This window comes from Hemiscyllium ocellatum, chromosome 9, assembly GCF_020745735.1.
Source record: "Hemiscyllium ocellatum isolate sHemOce1 chromosome 9, sHemOce1.pat.X.cur, whole genome shotgun sequence".
NCBI classification, from domain to species: domain Eukaryota; kingdom Metazoa; phylum Chordata; class Chondrichthyes; order Orectolobiformes; family Hemiscylliidae; genus Hemiscyllium; species Hemiscyllium ocellatum.
Genome location: NC_083409.1, coordinates 63,496,201 through 63,513,000, shown reverse-complemented (window position 1 = coordinate 63,513,000; position 16,800 = coordinate 63,496,201). Strand labels below are relative to the sequence as shown.

General features: G+C 40.2%; 1 protein-coding gene across 1 annotated transcript in view; it reads left to right on the top strand.

Moving 5' to 3' along the window:
• Window positions 1-16,800, top strand: part of scp2a (sterol carrier protein 2a) — a 76,338-nt gene that overhangs the window by 45,670 nt on the left and 13,868 nt on the right. The window contains exons 12-13 of the mRNA XM_060829794.1: window positions 1,338-1,491; window positions 8,941-9,040. Coding sequence (XP_060685777.1) covers window positions 1,338-1,491; window positions 8,941-9,040 — 254 coding nt within the window. The remainder of the gene's footprint in view (window positions 1-1,337; window positions 1,492-8,940; window positions 9,041-16,800) is intronic.

The window sequence follows — 16,800 nt, the reverse complement described above, 5'->3', positions numbered from 1 at the left end:
GAATATTGGTCCAGTTAAACTTCTGGTCCGTTAAGACCCCAGAATATTGTTGCTAAGGGGCTTTCAAAGTAGTGGATGACTTCAAATAGAGGCTTGAATGACATGGGCTATGGTGAAAAATCTGGACAAGGTCAAGTGAGGAATGGAAAACTACAACATAATTGACATTCAAAAAGGGAAAGAAACAAAAACACAGGTAATTATAGGCCAAGCACTTAACAACCTATTTAAATAACTCAGGTAGCTACACTGAGCTAGTCAGGTCACTTTCTTAAATGATATGTTCTGGCATTGGTTTAAATAAACCGACCAAGTTAGTGATTCAATATAATAATGGATTAAAGTTCAAGATTAGCTGTGAGTAAGCACGGTGGCACAGTGGTTAGCACTGCTGCCTCACAGCGCCGGAGACCCAGGTTCAATTCCCGACTCAGGCAACTGACTGTGTGGAGTTTGTACATTCTCCCCGTGTCTGCGTGGATTTCCTCCGGGCGCTCCGGTATCCTCCCACAGTCCAAAGATGTGCAAATTAGGTGAATTGGCCACGCTAAGTTGCCCGTAGTGTTAGGTAAAGGGGTAAATGTAGGGGTATGGGTGGGTTGCGCTTCGGTGGGTCGGTGTGGACTTGTTGGGCTGAAGGGCCTGTTTCCACACTGTAAGTAATCTAATCTAATCAAATCTTTAGAGTACTTTATGTTATTTAAATAGGTTTGCAATCTACATATTACTATTGTTAGTCAATTATCACTCCATCTTTTTCCATGTTGACTATTCTGATATGAAACACTCAGGCTGATGTGGAAAAGCATATGAAAGGAACCTAAGAGGAATGATTGTTAAGGCAGGCATCAACCTGGTATTGGACTAGAGTATTAAATAGAAAACACAGCAAATTAGTCAACTGCTTTAAACAGGAGCACCAAAAAAAATTTTCATACGTGTAGCCTTTCGTCAGGACTTTTAAGTGAACTGCCTGGAAATATTAAAACATATTCACAAAAGCACAGCTCCACTGATTGGCCCTTGGCCTGATCAGATTCAAGTCTGTTTTAGGACAACAAAAGCTTGTTAATTTGGATTAGACTGAGTTTGCCTAATTTTGGAAATAATTTCTTCCAAAAAATGCAATTTCTAAGGGATGGAAATGCAATCAATGTAGCAATTATATTTCTACAGCTCACGCTATAGTTATTTATATATATTCTTTTAAATATTACTTCTGTATTATGAATAAGTTGAGTACAACACCCACCCTTTTAAATATTTGAGGTGTTATCTGTTAGTGTGATTGTATGTGATGGCTTTAAAAATCGATTGTATCTGTGTTTGATTGTCAGGCCTGGCCCAATGTGCTGAACTGTGCTGGCAACTGAGAGGCGAAGCCAGGAAGAGGCAAGTTCTTGGGGCAAAGGTCGCTCTGCAGCATAACATCGGGCTTGGTGGTGCTGTGGTAGTAACAATATACAGGATGGGGTTCCCACAGGCTGCAAGGTGAGTTAATATTTCCTTGTGTCAAAGCTGAGTCCTGCCATATTAAAGTGCAATACAATGCAGAGCCTGTTGGTAGAGTATCTGCCAGGCCCCAGATCCCATATTAACACTGGAACTTGTGTGTTTAGAAATCGCCTTTACTGCAAATCAATCCATTAACAATCCGAGGAGAAATTGAAACAATGTGGTTCCTATACAGCCAGGCATTTCAAGAACTTGAACCAGCCAAAGCTGCTCTGCCTTTCCCTAGTGACTAGTGAGATTAATATTTACTGTCAGCTGGCTTACATACTGGAGCTGTCTCTCCAGTTACCTATTATTGTGGCTGGGCTTGTACAAATGCATTGAGCCTCTAAATAAAAACAATGTTCAGTTTGGAATTGTCTTAAATTGCAGAGAGCAGTTGTATGCATGTGTTGATCTGCAGCTGTGTTTTTTTTAATGGGGAAAAAAGCTAGTATTTTTGTTAAGCTTACTCATGTACATCTGCTGCTGTACAGCATCTGGACATATGACTCTTTAAGTGGAAAGCTTTAGCATTTTTCTGCTCCTACCAGTGCAACAATTGAACACATTTTGAACATTTTGACCAATAGCCATGTGTGATTGGAACAAAATTGAATAATATTTCTGTTCTTGGAATATTGTGCTTTAACACTTAAGTATTTTAGATGTAATAAGCATTAGAGGCCATTTGGAAAAATGAGTGGCCACTGTATGTTAGTTTTTGCCACTGTAAAATTTGAATGAAGTGGTGGAGTATGCATTAAGCATAATATTACATCCACTTTGTAAAAAAAAAATTAGCTTTGACTGTTGAATTGAATTTCTTTGAACAGAGAACAGAAAAATGCTTTATACCATAAATACAATCCCAAATTCTCCACCATGTTTGTTTGTATTCTGCAAACCATTTCAATAACACCATGAAGTTGTCAAAGCCATTTGTTTGTTTAATAAAGGAAACAACAATGGACTGCCTCAGGACCATCCACGCATGGTGTTAATAATGAATTTTCAGCAAAGAGGATCACTATTTGCATTGGGTTTGAGAATGTGCAGTGGTGTTCATGTGATAAATAGTAACTTGCAGCCCATCCTACTATCAGTTCGGCAGGTTTGCTGCTTTTATGTGCCTCTAGACCTCCATTCACAGTCTGTCCATCTTTGAAATATAAACTGCAATTTAGCAAAGTTTTTTTTATTCTCTTACTCTATTTTCCCTTTGTTCTTCCTGGAATAAGATTTGCTGACAGCCCACAGAGTACATGACAGAGTCTATTAAAATGAGATCTATTAATGTTGGCTTTAGATTTGCAAAGGACCAGTGCAATGTGTTGGAATATTCCTAACAGTGTCCCACAGGCAAGACAATGTTTTGAATTGTGGCCCTCAGTAAAATGTCTCAACAGGTTGTTGGCTGGGTCCACATTTTGGGATGACTTTTTAACTTAATATCACAAGTTTCTGTCCTCGATCCTCATGTTGCTGAGCATGTTGTCAACACAAACTTTTGGGCAAGTTATTTGGATCCTGAATGCAGGATTTTGTTTTAGATTAGATTAGATCAGATCCCCTACAGTATTGAAACAGGGCCTTCGGCTCAACAAGTCCACACCGACCCTCCGAAGAGTAACCCACCCAGGCCCTTTTTTTTCATTCTGTCTCTGCCTTATCATTAAGACGTGACTCAAAGCATGTTGCAATATTTTGCTCTAAGAACTCTAGGAGTTATTCAAAAGAGTTCTATTTGAAACTGGTAATGAGGCAAATTGCTGGGATGGAAAGCAATTCCATCTAACTTGATACTTCACATCTAACAATGCCACCAACCTAGAGAGAGATGTTTAAATTCATTTGTGTTGTGACTGTCACTGGCAGTCCTCCTTAATTGCCCTTGAGAATGTGGTGATGAGCTATCTTCTTGAACTGCTGAAGTCCATGTGGTGCAGGTTCACCCAGAGTGTAGTTTAGGGAATTTCTGGTGAAGGAACAATTGTATATTTCCAATTCTAAGTGGGTAATGTACTGGATTTGGAATGTACTCTCGAAAGACACTTGGCAAGTTGTTTTAGTTTATCTTGTGAATGGTTCACCCTTGTTGACGCTATGTGTTGGTGATGGAGGAAGTGACTTTTAACGTGGATGGTGTGCTGACCAAGGTCTCTTGTCTTGTGTATGAGCGAGACACTTACATATTGATGTTTATATTGTCTCACTATTACTTGGGTAACACTTGAGAACACAATTACTAAATCATACTTCGTGGTGCTAACATTTCAGTCATACTAATGACTCTTCCTGAAGTGCCATTCTAATGAATGAAAGGAGTCATTTATTCTCAGTTGTGGAACAATGATAGAGGGTGAAGCAGTGCCCAGGGGAAAGTGAGGTCTGCAGATGCTGGCAATCAGAGTCAGGTTCCTAATAAAGAGCTCGGCCTGAAACGTCGATTCTCCTGCTCCTCAGATGCTGCCTGACCTGCTGTGCTTTTCCAACAACATACACTCAAAGCAGTGCCCAAGGCATGCCATTGGGTGTGAATGTGTGGCATTGTGTTAGCCCAATTCCATGAGCAATGGTGTGACTCTTTGTAAGCATTGTGTTGAAATTGCTGCACGGGGAAATGCACCACAATATCAGTCTTTACACTGTGGTGTTTTGTTTTTGATTTGTTTAGCCTTTGGAAGTAGCAAGTCTGTACTGGAATTTCCAGTTTGAGCAGGTATTATTCAATCTTAATCACTCTCTGTGTAGCAAATATGTGAACAAGAAGCAGTTCAGTATTTAAAGATGAAATCATCAATTTTGCACAAGGTCAGGAAAATGCAGCAAGCTTCATTTGACGTACTTGTGTTGAAGTTGCTCTTCTGAATGAACATTAATATGCACAGGAATGTTGTAGAAGGACCATTATTCTTCAGCTGGCTTACGCAATAGATTTGTTCTTGATAATGGCATATCTAGTATTTCCTATCCTTGTGGCTCTATCTGCATTAAAGATCATCCAGTTATGGATGTTGTGAAACTTGAAAGGGTTCAGAAAAACATTTACAAGGATGTTGCCAGGGTTGGAGGATTTGACTTATTAGGGAGAGGCTGAATAGCGTGGGGCTATTTCCCTGGAGCATCAAAGGCTGGGGGGGTGGGGGCGCAATGACCTCATAGAGGTTTATAAAATCACGAGGGGCATGGATAGGATAAATAGACAAGGTCCTTTCTCTGCGTGTGGGGGGACGGAGTCCAGAACAAGGGCATAGGTTTAGGGTGAGAGGGGAAAGATATAAAAGGGACCTAAGGGACAACTTTTTCACGCAGAGGGATGGTGTGTGTATGGAATGAGCTGCCAGAGGAAGTGGTGGAGACTAGTACAGTTGCAACATTTAAAAGGCATCTGGATGGGTATATGAATGGGAAGGGTTTGGAGGGATATGAGGCAAATGCTGGCAAATGGGACTAGATTAGGTTAGAATATCTGGTCAGCATGGATGAGTTGGACTGAAGGGTATATCTCCATGCTGTACATCTCTATGATTCTAACTCATGGTATCTTTGATATGGAGGTTCTGGTGTTGGACTGGGATGGACAATGTTAAAAAAAATCACACAGCAACAGCTTGTAATCCAATAAGTTTATTTGTAAGTACAAGTTTTTGGAGCATTGCACATTCATGAGGTAATGAGTGGGGCAGGAACGTAGGATGCAGAATTTATAGTAAAAGATCGAAGTCTCATACAACTGATGCGATGTATTGAACAAACTGAGATAGCTGTTAAGTCTTTATTCACTTAGAATTGGGATGCAGGTTTCGATTCATTAATATTTAAATCCCGGAACATCTTTCAAGTCACAGTCCGAGTACAACTGGGATTTGTGACTTGAAAGACGTTCCGGAATTTAAATATTAATGAATCAAAACCTGCAATTCATTCTAAGTGATTAAAGACTTAACAGCAATCTCGGTTTGTTTAATACATTGCATCAGTTGTATGACACTTTGATCTTTTACTATAAATTCTGTGTCCTATGATATTGCCCCACTAGTTACCTGACGAATGAGCAGCATTCCAAAAGCATGTACTTTCAAATAAACCTATTGGACTTTAACCTGGTGTTGAGATTTTTAACATGGTATCTTTGACTAAGAGTTAGATGTAAAACACGTAAAACAAAATGAAAATATTAGCAGTTTGAACATGTATGTCATTCAGTGTTAACTTTACTTGGAAGTAGAGATCTTTCATGAGTAACACTGAAAATGGTTCAGTCATTGTTAGAGAACCTAATTTCATTTTACATTTTTAAATTGCTAAATTTGCAACATAGAATATGTGTATCTACCCCAGCCGTCCCATCATGCCAAAGCAAGTCTGCCCCATGAACGATCCAGACTTACAGGGGTTTATCAGATACCTTCCATAAAGTGTGCTACAGGCCAATGATTTTGACCACCATGTTCTGCTGTCTTCATCATGGTTATGTGAAGGCTCATTTTTCATCCTCTCGGCAAGACCTGAGGCTTCCTTTCTCTCTCGCATTTTTAAAAATCAATCTGTTCTGGAACTTTCTTAAGTAACTCTGGCCCAGGTGGTACTTGAACCCAGGCCTCTTGCTCAGAAGTAGGAACATTATCACTGTGACACTAGAATCCTTTCCTCTCTTGCTTTCTTTAATTTAACCTATTTTTTTCCTAATCCACCTGTTCAGAAATGTTGTTATTTCACACCTCTAGAGTAGGTGGGACTTAAACCTGTACCTCCCAATCCAGGAGTAAGGACACTACCACTGGGACACAAGAGGGTCCCCTTCCGCTTTTGCTAGCCTACGTATAAACATTCTAAACACCTGGATTAGTCAACCATAAGATGGTCACAATTTTAGCTTTCGACTAATTGACCTGTTTATTGGCAAATTAAATTATTTGTACACGGGAAATTTAGTATTCGTGGAAACCAGCAGAATTATGAAATTCCTTTTAATAGAATTTAAACATATGCAGCGAAATTGCATCGCCCATCTACAACGCCACAAGATGTTTGCACTCCTCTCAACTCTGCTTTGTAAAGGTTTCATTTTTGTTGTAGGATAATAAAGAAGGCAGAAGGCCCATCTGCCAAGCACTGCCAGTCAATCAGAGCCCAGTCGCCAGTTGTCTTGGGCAAGCAGAGAGTACTGGAAATGATGAACCTTCCTAAATGCACTGTCAGTAGATCTGGGCACCACAATTTAGGAAGGATATATTGGCCATGAAGGCAGTGCAATGCAGGTTCACAAATTGATACAAGGACTTCTGGTGTTATGAGGAGAGGTTATACAAATGAACCATGTTTCCTCTCGAATTTAGAAAGGTGAAGGGTGATCTGATCAACATCATCAAGATATTAACATGAGAAGACAGGATAGATAAAAATAAACTATTTCCACTGGTTGGGGATTCTAGAACTAGGGAGGCACAGTCTGAAAATTAGGGCTAGACCATTCAGGAGAGCTGAGAGGAAGCACTTCTACACACAGAATGGTAGATGTTTGGAGCTCTCTTTCACAAACTGCAGTGGATGCTAGATCAGTTTTTCCTTTTGGATCTGAAGAAGATAAACTTTTGTTCAGCAAAACATTAAGAGATATGGCCAAAGGTATAAAAATTAAGTCACAGTTCAACCATGATCTCACTGAATGGTGGAGCAGGCTGGAGGGGCTGAATGGCTTACTCCCGTTCCTATGTTCCTTTGTAAGATACCAGAGGCAAATCCATTCCAACTGCAATACCATGCAGCCTTCATTTAATCTCTGAGCCTAAAGTAAATTGCAGGTGGACTTGAGGGCAAAGGTGAGAGAAAGTGAGGACTGTAGATGCTGGAGAGTAAGAGTCAAAAAGTGTGTAGCTGGAAAAGCACAGCAGATCTGGCAGCAAGGAGCAGGATAGTCGACATTTCAGGCATAAGCCCTCCCGCAACGTTGAGTCTCCTGCTCCTCAGATGCTGCCTGACCTGCTGTGCTTTTCTACACTACACTTGAGGACATAGGTGTCAACTGGCTTATGAATCAAGCTAATTGAAACCCTGGGGATGGTAGGTGCAATCTTCTATGAGCACCTTACTTCCTCCGATTTAACTGATGTGGGGTCTTTCTAACATTTTAAGTGGGCTCAACTGCCATGGTTTCTACTGCGTGAAGCTCCATTAAATCCAGCCCTGTGTGTCAGCCAGTAAGCTAGAAGTAGGGCTGGACTGAACAAGAGTCTTTCTACACATCAAATAGAATTTCTAACCTAAAATACAGCAGAGGTTCCTAATTAAAAGTTTGAATATTGTGAGTATCTCTCCCACAAAGTGTAGTGAGTGAGTGGAGAAGATAGTATGAAGAGGTAGGTTGTTTACACAGAGAGTTGTGAATGCATGGAATGCATTGCCAGCTGTGATGGTGGAAGCAGAGTCCTTGGGGACATTTTAAGCGACTGGTGGACATGCACATGGATAGCAGTGAGTTGAGGGGTGCGTAGGTTAAGTTATTATATTTTACATTAGGATTAAATCTCGGCACAACATCGTGGGCGAAAGGGCCTGTTCTGTGCTGTACTTTTCTATGTAACGTAAATTAATCCAGTCAGTTACCGAAATGTAGTCTTCAGCCTTCATTGATGGGGGATATTATCCTATTGTTCTTTGTGTGGCTGAGATTTGTGTCATCACTGTATAGGAACTCCTAACTGTCATCAGTTGTCTGAATTAATGCACTGAGAATTAACTCAGTTCAGTCAGATGTAGAAAGTAAAACTCTCAGTGCTTACATGTGAGGCAATTTTCATGCTGGGAAATTCTACACACTGCATACTGTTGGAATGCACTGATGCAATTGAAAATTCTCTCAATTATTGAATTAAAAACAACGTAGTGTAACCTATACATTTTAGATGAGCTGAGACTTTGAAGTAAGTTCTTTAGTGATGGGAATACGAACCATAGAATATAATTCATTAGGCAAATCCAATCATATTTTAAGATATTAATTTTTACACTTTATTTCAAACCTCTCTTGAAATTGCTAATTGCAATTACTGTGGAAAAACAAACTTTATTTTCCAAAATTCTTTTGAATGCTTGTAGGGGAATGGTAACAGTGCTTCCTGTTGTGACAGTTTGCACAATTGAGAAAGGTGTAGGACTTAACTAACCTTTTTTCAATGCAAAATTTTCAAAATTAACTGTTCGTTTGTACATTGTTGCTAATGGAAATGTTTGCATTGCAGGGAAAAAAAATCCCTCCATTTGTGCTGTACCCACCATGGGAGTTTTGCATTTTCTATATGTTTGCATTTCTATTTGTTATTAAAGTTCTAATTTTCCTATACCAGAAATAAAGTTTTCAATGAAATGCATGACACAAGATGCGCTAATCAGACGATGTTCTTTAATGTTTTTGGCTTTAAACTATTTTATTCTCATTTTCAGAAGACAAAATATCCAAGCAGTTCTGACCAATGCTGTGGCCAATGTCAGTGGATTCAAAGCCCAAACTGTGTTTAGAGAAATTGAGAAAAAACTTCAGGAGGTGAGGCCAATTTTTAACTCCTAACATCTGTTGAAGTTTTAAAAAGATAAATGATTGTGAAATTTAGTGAATAAGGTATGTGTTCTCTCGCCCCGATTGAGGCTAAGTTCCTTCTATTTGCCATTAGCTGTCATACTGAAATGCTTTTGTTAAGCAGTTTGAACCCTACTCACTACTGCTATGAAACAACACTGTAAAACTGACTGACATGAAAGAAGAAATAGTGTGCGCTTCTACATTACAGAGTACTTCAATGTGACTAGGGTTGAGACCTATGTTTTGGCTAATTAGACAATTTGCCTCCTATTCACTTTCTTCCTACCTGCAAAAGCACATTGAAATTAGAAACATAGGCAGAATATTGAGGGCACTTCAGTTAATTTTAATATATAGGGAGAGCTACGAGATTTTATAGCCATAAGGAGACCATTCAGTCCTTTGTTCCCATGCCAGCCCTTTGATAGAGCTATCCACATGGGCAATTCCCTGCTCGTCCTCCATTGCATAGCAATTTAGTTTTCTTTTTTAAAATCATATTGCCATTTCTTACTCTTCAGTCTGCTTACGATATCTATTCAATTAGTGCCTTATTTGTGTTTTTTTTTCCCTCATGTCTGCCTGGTTCTTTTAACAATTATTTAAAATATGTTTCAATTCTCCTTTCCCAGTTGAAGTAGATTCTCACTCTACCATACCCATCCTTCCATAATTTTCAACAATTCTATCTTAACATTATGAAGTCTCCCTACTCTTCCAAATGCATCCATGCATTCCAATACTGTGCCATTTTCAGAATTTTCCAACACGATTCCTCATGTAATCGTTGAGGGTTTTACTTTATTCTGCTGAGTTTTTGGTTATGATTTCCAGCAGCTGCAGTTATTTTGTTCCCAAACTAAACTAGTCCCATTTGCCTGGTTTTGACCCATATGACACCAAACTTTTCCTATTCATGTATCTACAGTTGTAACTGTACCCACTTCCACTGCTTCTTTTGGCAGTTCATTCTACACACAAAACATTCTCTGCATAAAAAAGAAAAAAGTTACCCCCATATCCTCTTTAAACTTTTCTCCTCTCTCCTTATAAAATGCCCCCTAGTTTTGAACTCACCCATAATAAGGAAAAGACCTATGCTATTCATCTTATCTGTGCCCCTCACGATTTTATAAACCTCCACAAGGTCACCCCTCAACCTCTTGTGCTCCTGTGAAAAAAGTCCCAACCTATTTTTATAAATCAATACCTCCGTTCCTAGTAATGTCCTGGTAAATCTTTTCTAAACCCTCTCCAGTTTTATAATATCCTACCTATAGCAGGTGACCAAAACTGTACACAGTACTCCAGAAGAAGCCTTCACCAGTATCCAGTAACAACTTCAACTCCTAGACTCCAACATCTGAGCAATGAAGGCAAGTGTGCTAAATGCCTTCTTAAGCACCCTATCTACAATAATGCAAATTTCAAAGAATGATGTTCGTGAACCCCTAGGTGTCTGTGTACTAAAACACTACCCGGGGCCCTACTGTTAATTGTATAAACCCTGCCCTTGTTTGTTTTACCAAAATGCAATATGTCACGTTTGTCCAAATTAAACTCCATCTGCCAGTCCTGACCCCATTGATGTAGATGATCAAGATCTCTTTGTTATCTTAGATAACCTTCATCACTGTCCAATATACCAGCAACTCTGATGTCATCTGCCTCCCAAACTCTTATCCAAATTGTTTTACATAAATGACAAACAGAAGTGGACTCAGTCCTGATCCCTGTGGAACACCGCTGGACACAGACCTCCAGTCCAAAAAAACAACCCTACACCACCAGTACCCTCTGTCTCCTCTCATCAAGCCAATTTTGTGTCCAATTGGCAATTTCACCTTGAATCCCATGCGATCAAACTTTACTAATTAGTCTGCCATGCAGAACCTTGTCAAAGGCTTTAGTAAAGTCCACATAAACGAAGCCCTCATTAATCTTTTGGTCACTTCGTCAAAAAGCACAATCAAGTTTGCGAGACACCATTTCCCTCCCATAAAACTATGCTGATTATCCCTAATTTGTTCTTCCCTCTCCGAATGCATGTAAATCTTGTCTTTCAGGTTAGCCTCCAACAACTTACCCACCACCAATGTCAGGCTCACAGGTTGATAGTTCACAAGCTTCTCTGTATAGGCTTTCCTAAACAAAGGCACGACATTAGCCATTCTCCAGTCCTCCAGGACCTCACCCGTGCTTCTCGACAATACAGATAATTCTGCTAGGGGCCCCGCAATTTCTTCCCTAAATTTTCACAAAGCCCTAGGATACACTTGATCAGGAACCAGCGATTTATCCAACTTTGTTTTCTAAGACCTCCAACACTTCCTTTTCTATCACGTTAACTGTTTTCAAAGCATCAGTGTTTATTTACCCGAGTTCTCTCGCCTCTCTTTGTTTCTCCACAGTAAAAAATGATGCAAAATATTCACTTAGTATCTCTCCCATCTCCTGAGGTTCAACACATAGACATCCTCATCGATCTTTAATAATGCTGACCTCTGAGACACACTACTCTCTACAGTCTGTTCTGATTATAAAGCGGTAGTTCTGTTGCCGTGTGATCTCACATTATATGAAAATCTCGTAATAGTAGCACCATTTAAACCAATGGGACCAGAATCGCAATTAAACCCAATACAGGTAAATAAAGTTCATGACCTACATATAATGGATTAAATTCTTTAATCACATTGTAGCCAATTTTCGTTGAAGAAGCACAATTTATAGCAGAACCGACTGTATCTCTGTGGGTTCTGATAAACAACTGTTCATCACTTTCTTTTAAAGCAAAGTTGAATCCATAATGTCAATGCTCCTTTAATTCTGTGGACCTCATTTTTTCCAACATCTGTTATGTGACACTTCAGTGAACCTTTCACAAGTAGTGGCAAATCGCCACTGTCTTCGCAATCCTCATCAATATTTAATTCTTTAAGTTAATCATGATTCCCAGACAGTTGTCACTCTGAATCTTTGCAGTTTATTATGCGATATTGCATTCCTATGCAATTTATAAATAATGTTGATATTGATGTGTAATGGAGTTTGCACAATACAAGCGGTAAACTGTGATGCAGGTTGTAGTTTCTTGTATCCGTTTATAGACTTTCTCACAAAACAACAGCTTGTTCCTTCCCTACTATTATGATGCTTGGCACTGAATATCTCTCTGTGTATCACAAGAGTTAATCTTATTTATGCAAGCAACATATTTTGCAGCTTACATACTGTCAAAAAAGAAGTCAAGAATCAGTGGCAACATGGTAAAAATGTAAAATTTGTTCACAGCATAGTAAACAAAGAACACAATGATAGGGACAGAATAAAGGCCTTTGGTGTTGATGTGAAATCTAAAGCAGATGTGTGTTAATGTGAAATGCATTGGCTTGACAGGCCTTTTGCTGGTGTTGTACAGTTGGCTCAAACCTGGATGTTTTCTCTGGCTCCTGTCTGCACTTCTCTAAGAAGGTTTTGTCTGCTTTGGATTCAGTTTAAAGTATTTAGTAAATTGATATAAAACAGCTTACTTGAGTGTGTGTGTATTATTGACATCAGTTGACCTTTGTGTGCATGTTTCTACAATGTGTCTTACAGAATGAGATCCAGAGATTTTTAGTCGCAGTGATGATCAGTATTTAATTTCCAAGCTTTCTTGTTGGTCTATTTTGGAAAAGAAAAGGGGACTGTTAGTGATAAAATAAATGCAGTTTGCTTTGATCTGTTGTTGTTAACCTGTGCAAAATTTGTATGAGGCTTTACTGATCGAAGTCTGGGAATCATGATAACAATATTCAGCAAAAACATCTACAACTGAATATCACTCTGCAGGTGCTTCATAGAAAATTATTAAACAAAATCCTGGCATAAGTATTCCCTTGAGTCTGAGTATTGTTCTGCAACCTGGGCAATGCTCACTTTGAGGTCGTTATGTGGCAGCAAACATGTTTCATATCTGTTCTACCCAAGACGAGTTTGATCTACACATTACGCTACTTCCTTATTATCTATTCAAGCAAGAATGTTACATGGGTTACGCCAATAGATGTGAGATGCCCAAGTTGAGATTCTCATTACTGGTGGGACATTTCATATCAAAGGTCCTGGTGCTGTATTTAATGGTCAGCTTGATACCATTTCAGGCATTATAACCAAGGAACAATCCTTCAGCCTGGGCTGGTCATATCAACTGAAGACCTGGCTCCTAACAAACCGATATTAGCTCCAGTGTCCTCCAGGCACTGCTAGTCAACATCACTGAGAGATATTCAGTCCTCTTCCTGACTGATGAGAAGAAGGCCATCTCATTAACCCAGATCCATCCAGCCTGGGCACAGAACACAGCATGAGTCAGTGCTGTGGCTTCACAGAAGAGGCATAGCCAACAGTGTCACAAGAATGTCAATGATCTCCTGCACCCTGCAAGAGTAAGTGGTGTCGTCATCTCCTTCTTCACACACTCACTGAAACTTTTGCACTGCATGACTATCTGTTCAAGGGTGATGGTTTGCTGTCTTTAGAACCCCATGCATCATATCCACTGAAAGACTAACTCCCATTTCACTGTCTCAAACTACTGACGACTCCTGCCCATTGTGCTTCCAAGGCTAGCGCTGACCCCAGGACTGTTCTTGTGGTGATGTGGAGATGCCAATGAAGCACTAGCTCAGTGAGTAATGTTATGTTCTGCTCTTGTCAGCTGAGCACAACACCAGCAGGTGAATCTGCATTAGCTTTTTCCCTTTTCAATGGAACTAGCGGCACCCAGGAAGAGACCACAACTTGCATCATTACTTGTCAGCACCACCATGGAGGAGGGAATGTAAACCCTCAGAGGCTGCACCAGCAAGATGTTCACCTGCACCATCCACCAGCACAGAGATAATCCATTCATTAGGTACTCCAGAAGAGATTAAGGGGACATATCACTGATGTGTATCTGCAGGCAGTCAAAGAAGGAATGCTTCAGAACTCTGACATACAAAGAACTGCTGGAGATTGGGCACCTGCTCAGCCCCATCAGATGCCATGCCTTTATATTGGCTGTAAGTCCCATGGTCAACCTGCAGAGAGAGAGGCATAGGAACATTGGACAGGTTCGTCATATTCTGGAACAAAGGATGGTGAAGTCATCCCAGGTTCTCATTATGTTGGGAATCTAACATGGAAGCAATTATTGTCACCATGGGAAAGGTGGCAGCCACTTCTAGCAGAGTGCTCAGCTGATGCTGGATGTGCACTCCAGACCTGCACTCCATTGCTCTTGCCATGATGCCTAACTTCAAAGGCAAGGCATGAAGGTGACCAGGAACCTTTATCTTGCTCTGCATGCTCTTTTCTCTCAAGAAAGCACAGTAGTTTCAGCAAGCACACAGGGCAAAAGAGTGGTACTGACACTGGAAGATTCTTCCCAGACCAATCCAGCCTTGCACAGGCCCTCCATTGCCTCCCTGTTTGTGATCACAAAGCTTGCAGCAATTCAAGCCAAGGAGGGTTATGAAACTCTTGGCTTGAAACTCCTTATCAGGCTAGGCCCCTTGCCATCAGGGGATCTTTGGAATGAGGAGCTACCTTACTGAACTATACAAGATTTTTAGTGGAGTTAAAAGGGAAGATCCTGTGACGTTGTTGCACCTTGTGGAAGTCTTTAGGACCAGACGTCATCATCTCAGAATAAGGAGTCGCACATTTAAAGCAGAGGTTATAGGAATTTATTTCTTTTTCAGAAGATAGTGAATCTTTACACCTTTTTATTGCAGTAAACTACCAAGGCTGGACCACAAAAGTATACTCGAGGCTGAGATAGAAGATTTTTTAGTCAGTAAGCAATCAAGGCTAACAGAGAAAAGGCAGTAAAGTGAAGCTTCAGGTTTATCAGATCAGCCACAATCTCATTGACCGAGAAGACTCAACGGGATCTTAGGATCCTCAAACTCACCTTCCTGAAAGCATTCCTTTCACTGCTACATATCCTCCTATAGCACATCCCTCCACCTTTGCCAGTTCACCATTCTGTGGAGTACAGTACACCATTATGAAGCATAACACCCTGTCCAGGCTGCGCTGCATGGCATCGCTTGACCGGTCTAGGCATCAGAACCTCATCTCCATGAGGTATACAGTCTGTACCACAATGGCCCTGGTTGAAGTGTAAACAGCGCTGTATCTCTCCTCAGCTGCAGTCTCAGGATTTCTTTGAGGTGAGCCATAACTGGAGAGGGGTAACAGTTATTGTCCTAAAACCACCCTTGTTTGGGCTGAGCTTAATCCTAACACACACATTCATTTCTTGATAGACAAGACACCACTCAGCAGAGGTACAATATGTGGGAAGGAAAGCAATCTCTTTTTTTTTTCTTTAAATACCTTTTGTGTTGTCATCTTTTCCAAAATTATTTGCTGTTCCAGTAAAAACAGCCGATAACCCACAGTTCTTCTTAACTCCTGACTTTTTCTAAGAAATCACATCATGAATGTCTGGTAATGTCCAAGCTGCATTCTATTCGATTGCTGAGTAAATGGTCACAATTGCAGATATCAAGGTAGGACTTGATGCGATATCTGATGGAACAGCTCGGTCTCCAAGGAGAACTTAAATCAAGTCATGGTCACTTTCTTGCCCTGCCTTATGTGCCATGCCACAAACCACTTTACCCCCATGCTCATTTCTTCACAATCTTCCTGTGGTGTGTGAGGGCATGGCAGATATATTGCATTCATTTTGCAACTAAAAGAAACATTTATGTCTCCCAATTTGGATTGCAACCTTTGTGAACAGTTGTTTATCTTATCAATATGCTGAAGCTCCAACCTTGTGTTTGAAGAGTGACTTGCAGATTTCGCTCATGAATCATGATTTAGCTGCAGTTCTTCATGTCCCCTTATTGTGATCCATGTGGTTCTTATGACCATTCACTAGCCCCCTTCATCGGTACCAATTCAGATCATCATTAATCTACCTACTTTACCCCTGGAACACAGAATTTTCATGATGTCTATGCCCTGGCTAGCCCTGCACCCACCCCATATTGAGGCAAGAGTAATCGTGACTTAGTTTAACTTTTGAGACTAAGCTGTCCTCTCAGTTTTACTACCAGGTCTTACCTTGCTGTCTGACTGCTTACTACTTGGACTCCTGAGTTAGGAATGGCGAAAATATAACCAGCCTCTGCTTCAATGCTTATGGCTCCAACTGATCAATGCAGATGACAGAATTGTGCCGGTATGTTCACATAACATAGACAGCAAGTATACTCACAGTCCATATAATGTAATTTGAGTGCTGCACCCTCCCTGAGGTCTTTAACTTGTGGAAAAGATAAAACACAGTGCTGTAATACTGATGCATGTTTATATTTTTGTAAAATGTTCTCTTGCAAGTAAACAGTTAAATGGATTAAACCATTGTACTTTAAAGGCTACACATGAGATAGATTAGAATGGTTACATGAGCAGTATTCCAGGGATGATATTTGGATTTGCTTTCAGTATAATTTCTGAATGGACCCTTTTCTTTTATTTTTCTTTTCATACCCAGTGCTTTCACGCACAACGGTACTTTTGTTTTTTCATCACCAAATCTGTTGCTTTTCCTATTTATCCGCCACCACTCAATTACCTGTATTTCCAATTAATTACCAATTTGCATGCAAATGCTGTCAGGGCAGTGCAGTGACACCAAAGGTAAGAGAAAGGGGGGAGGAATTAAATCAAAATAGAGC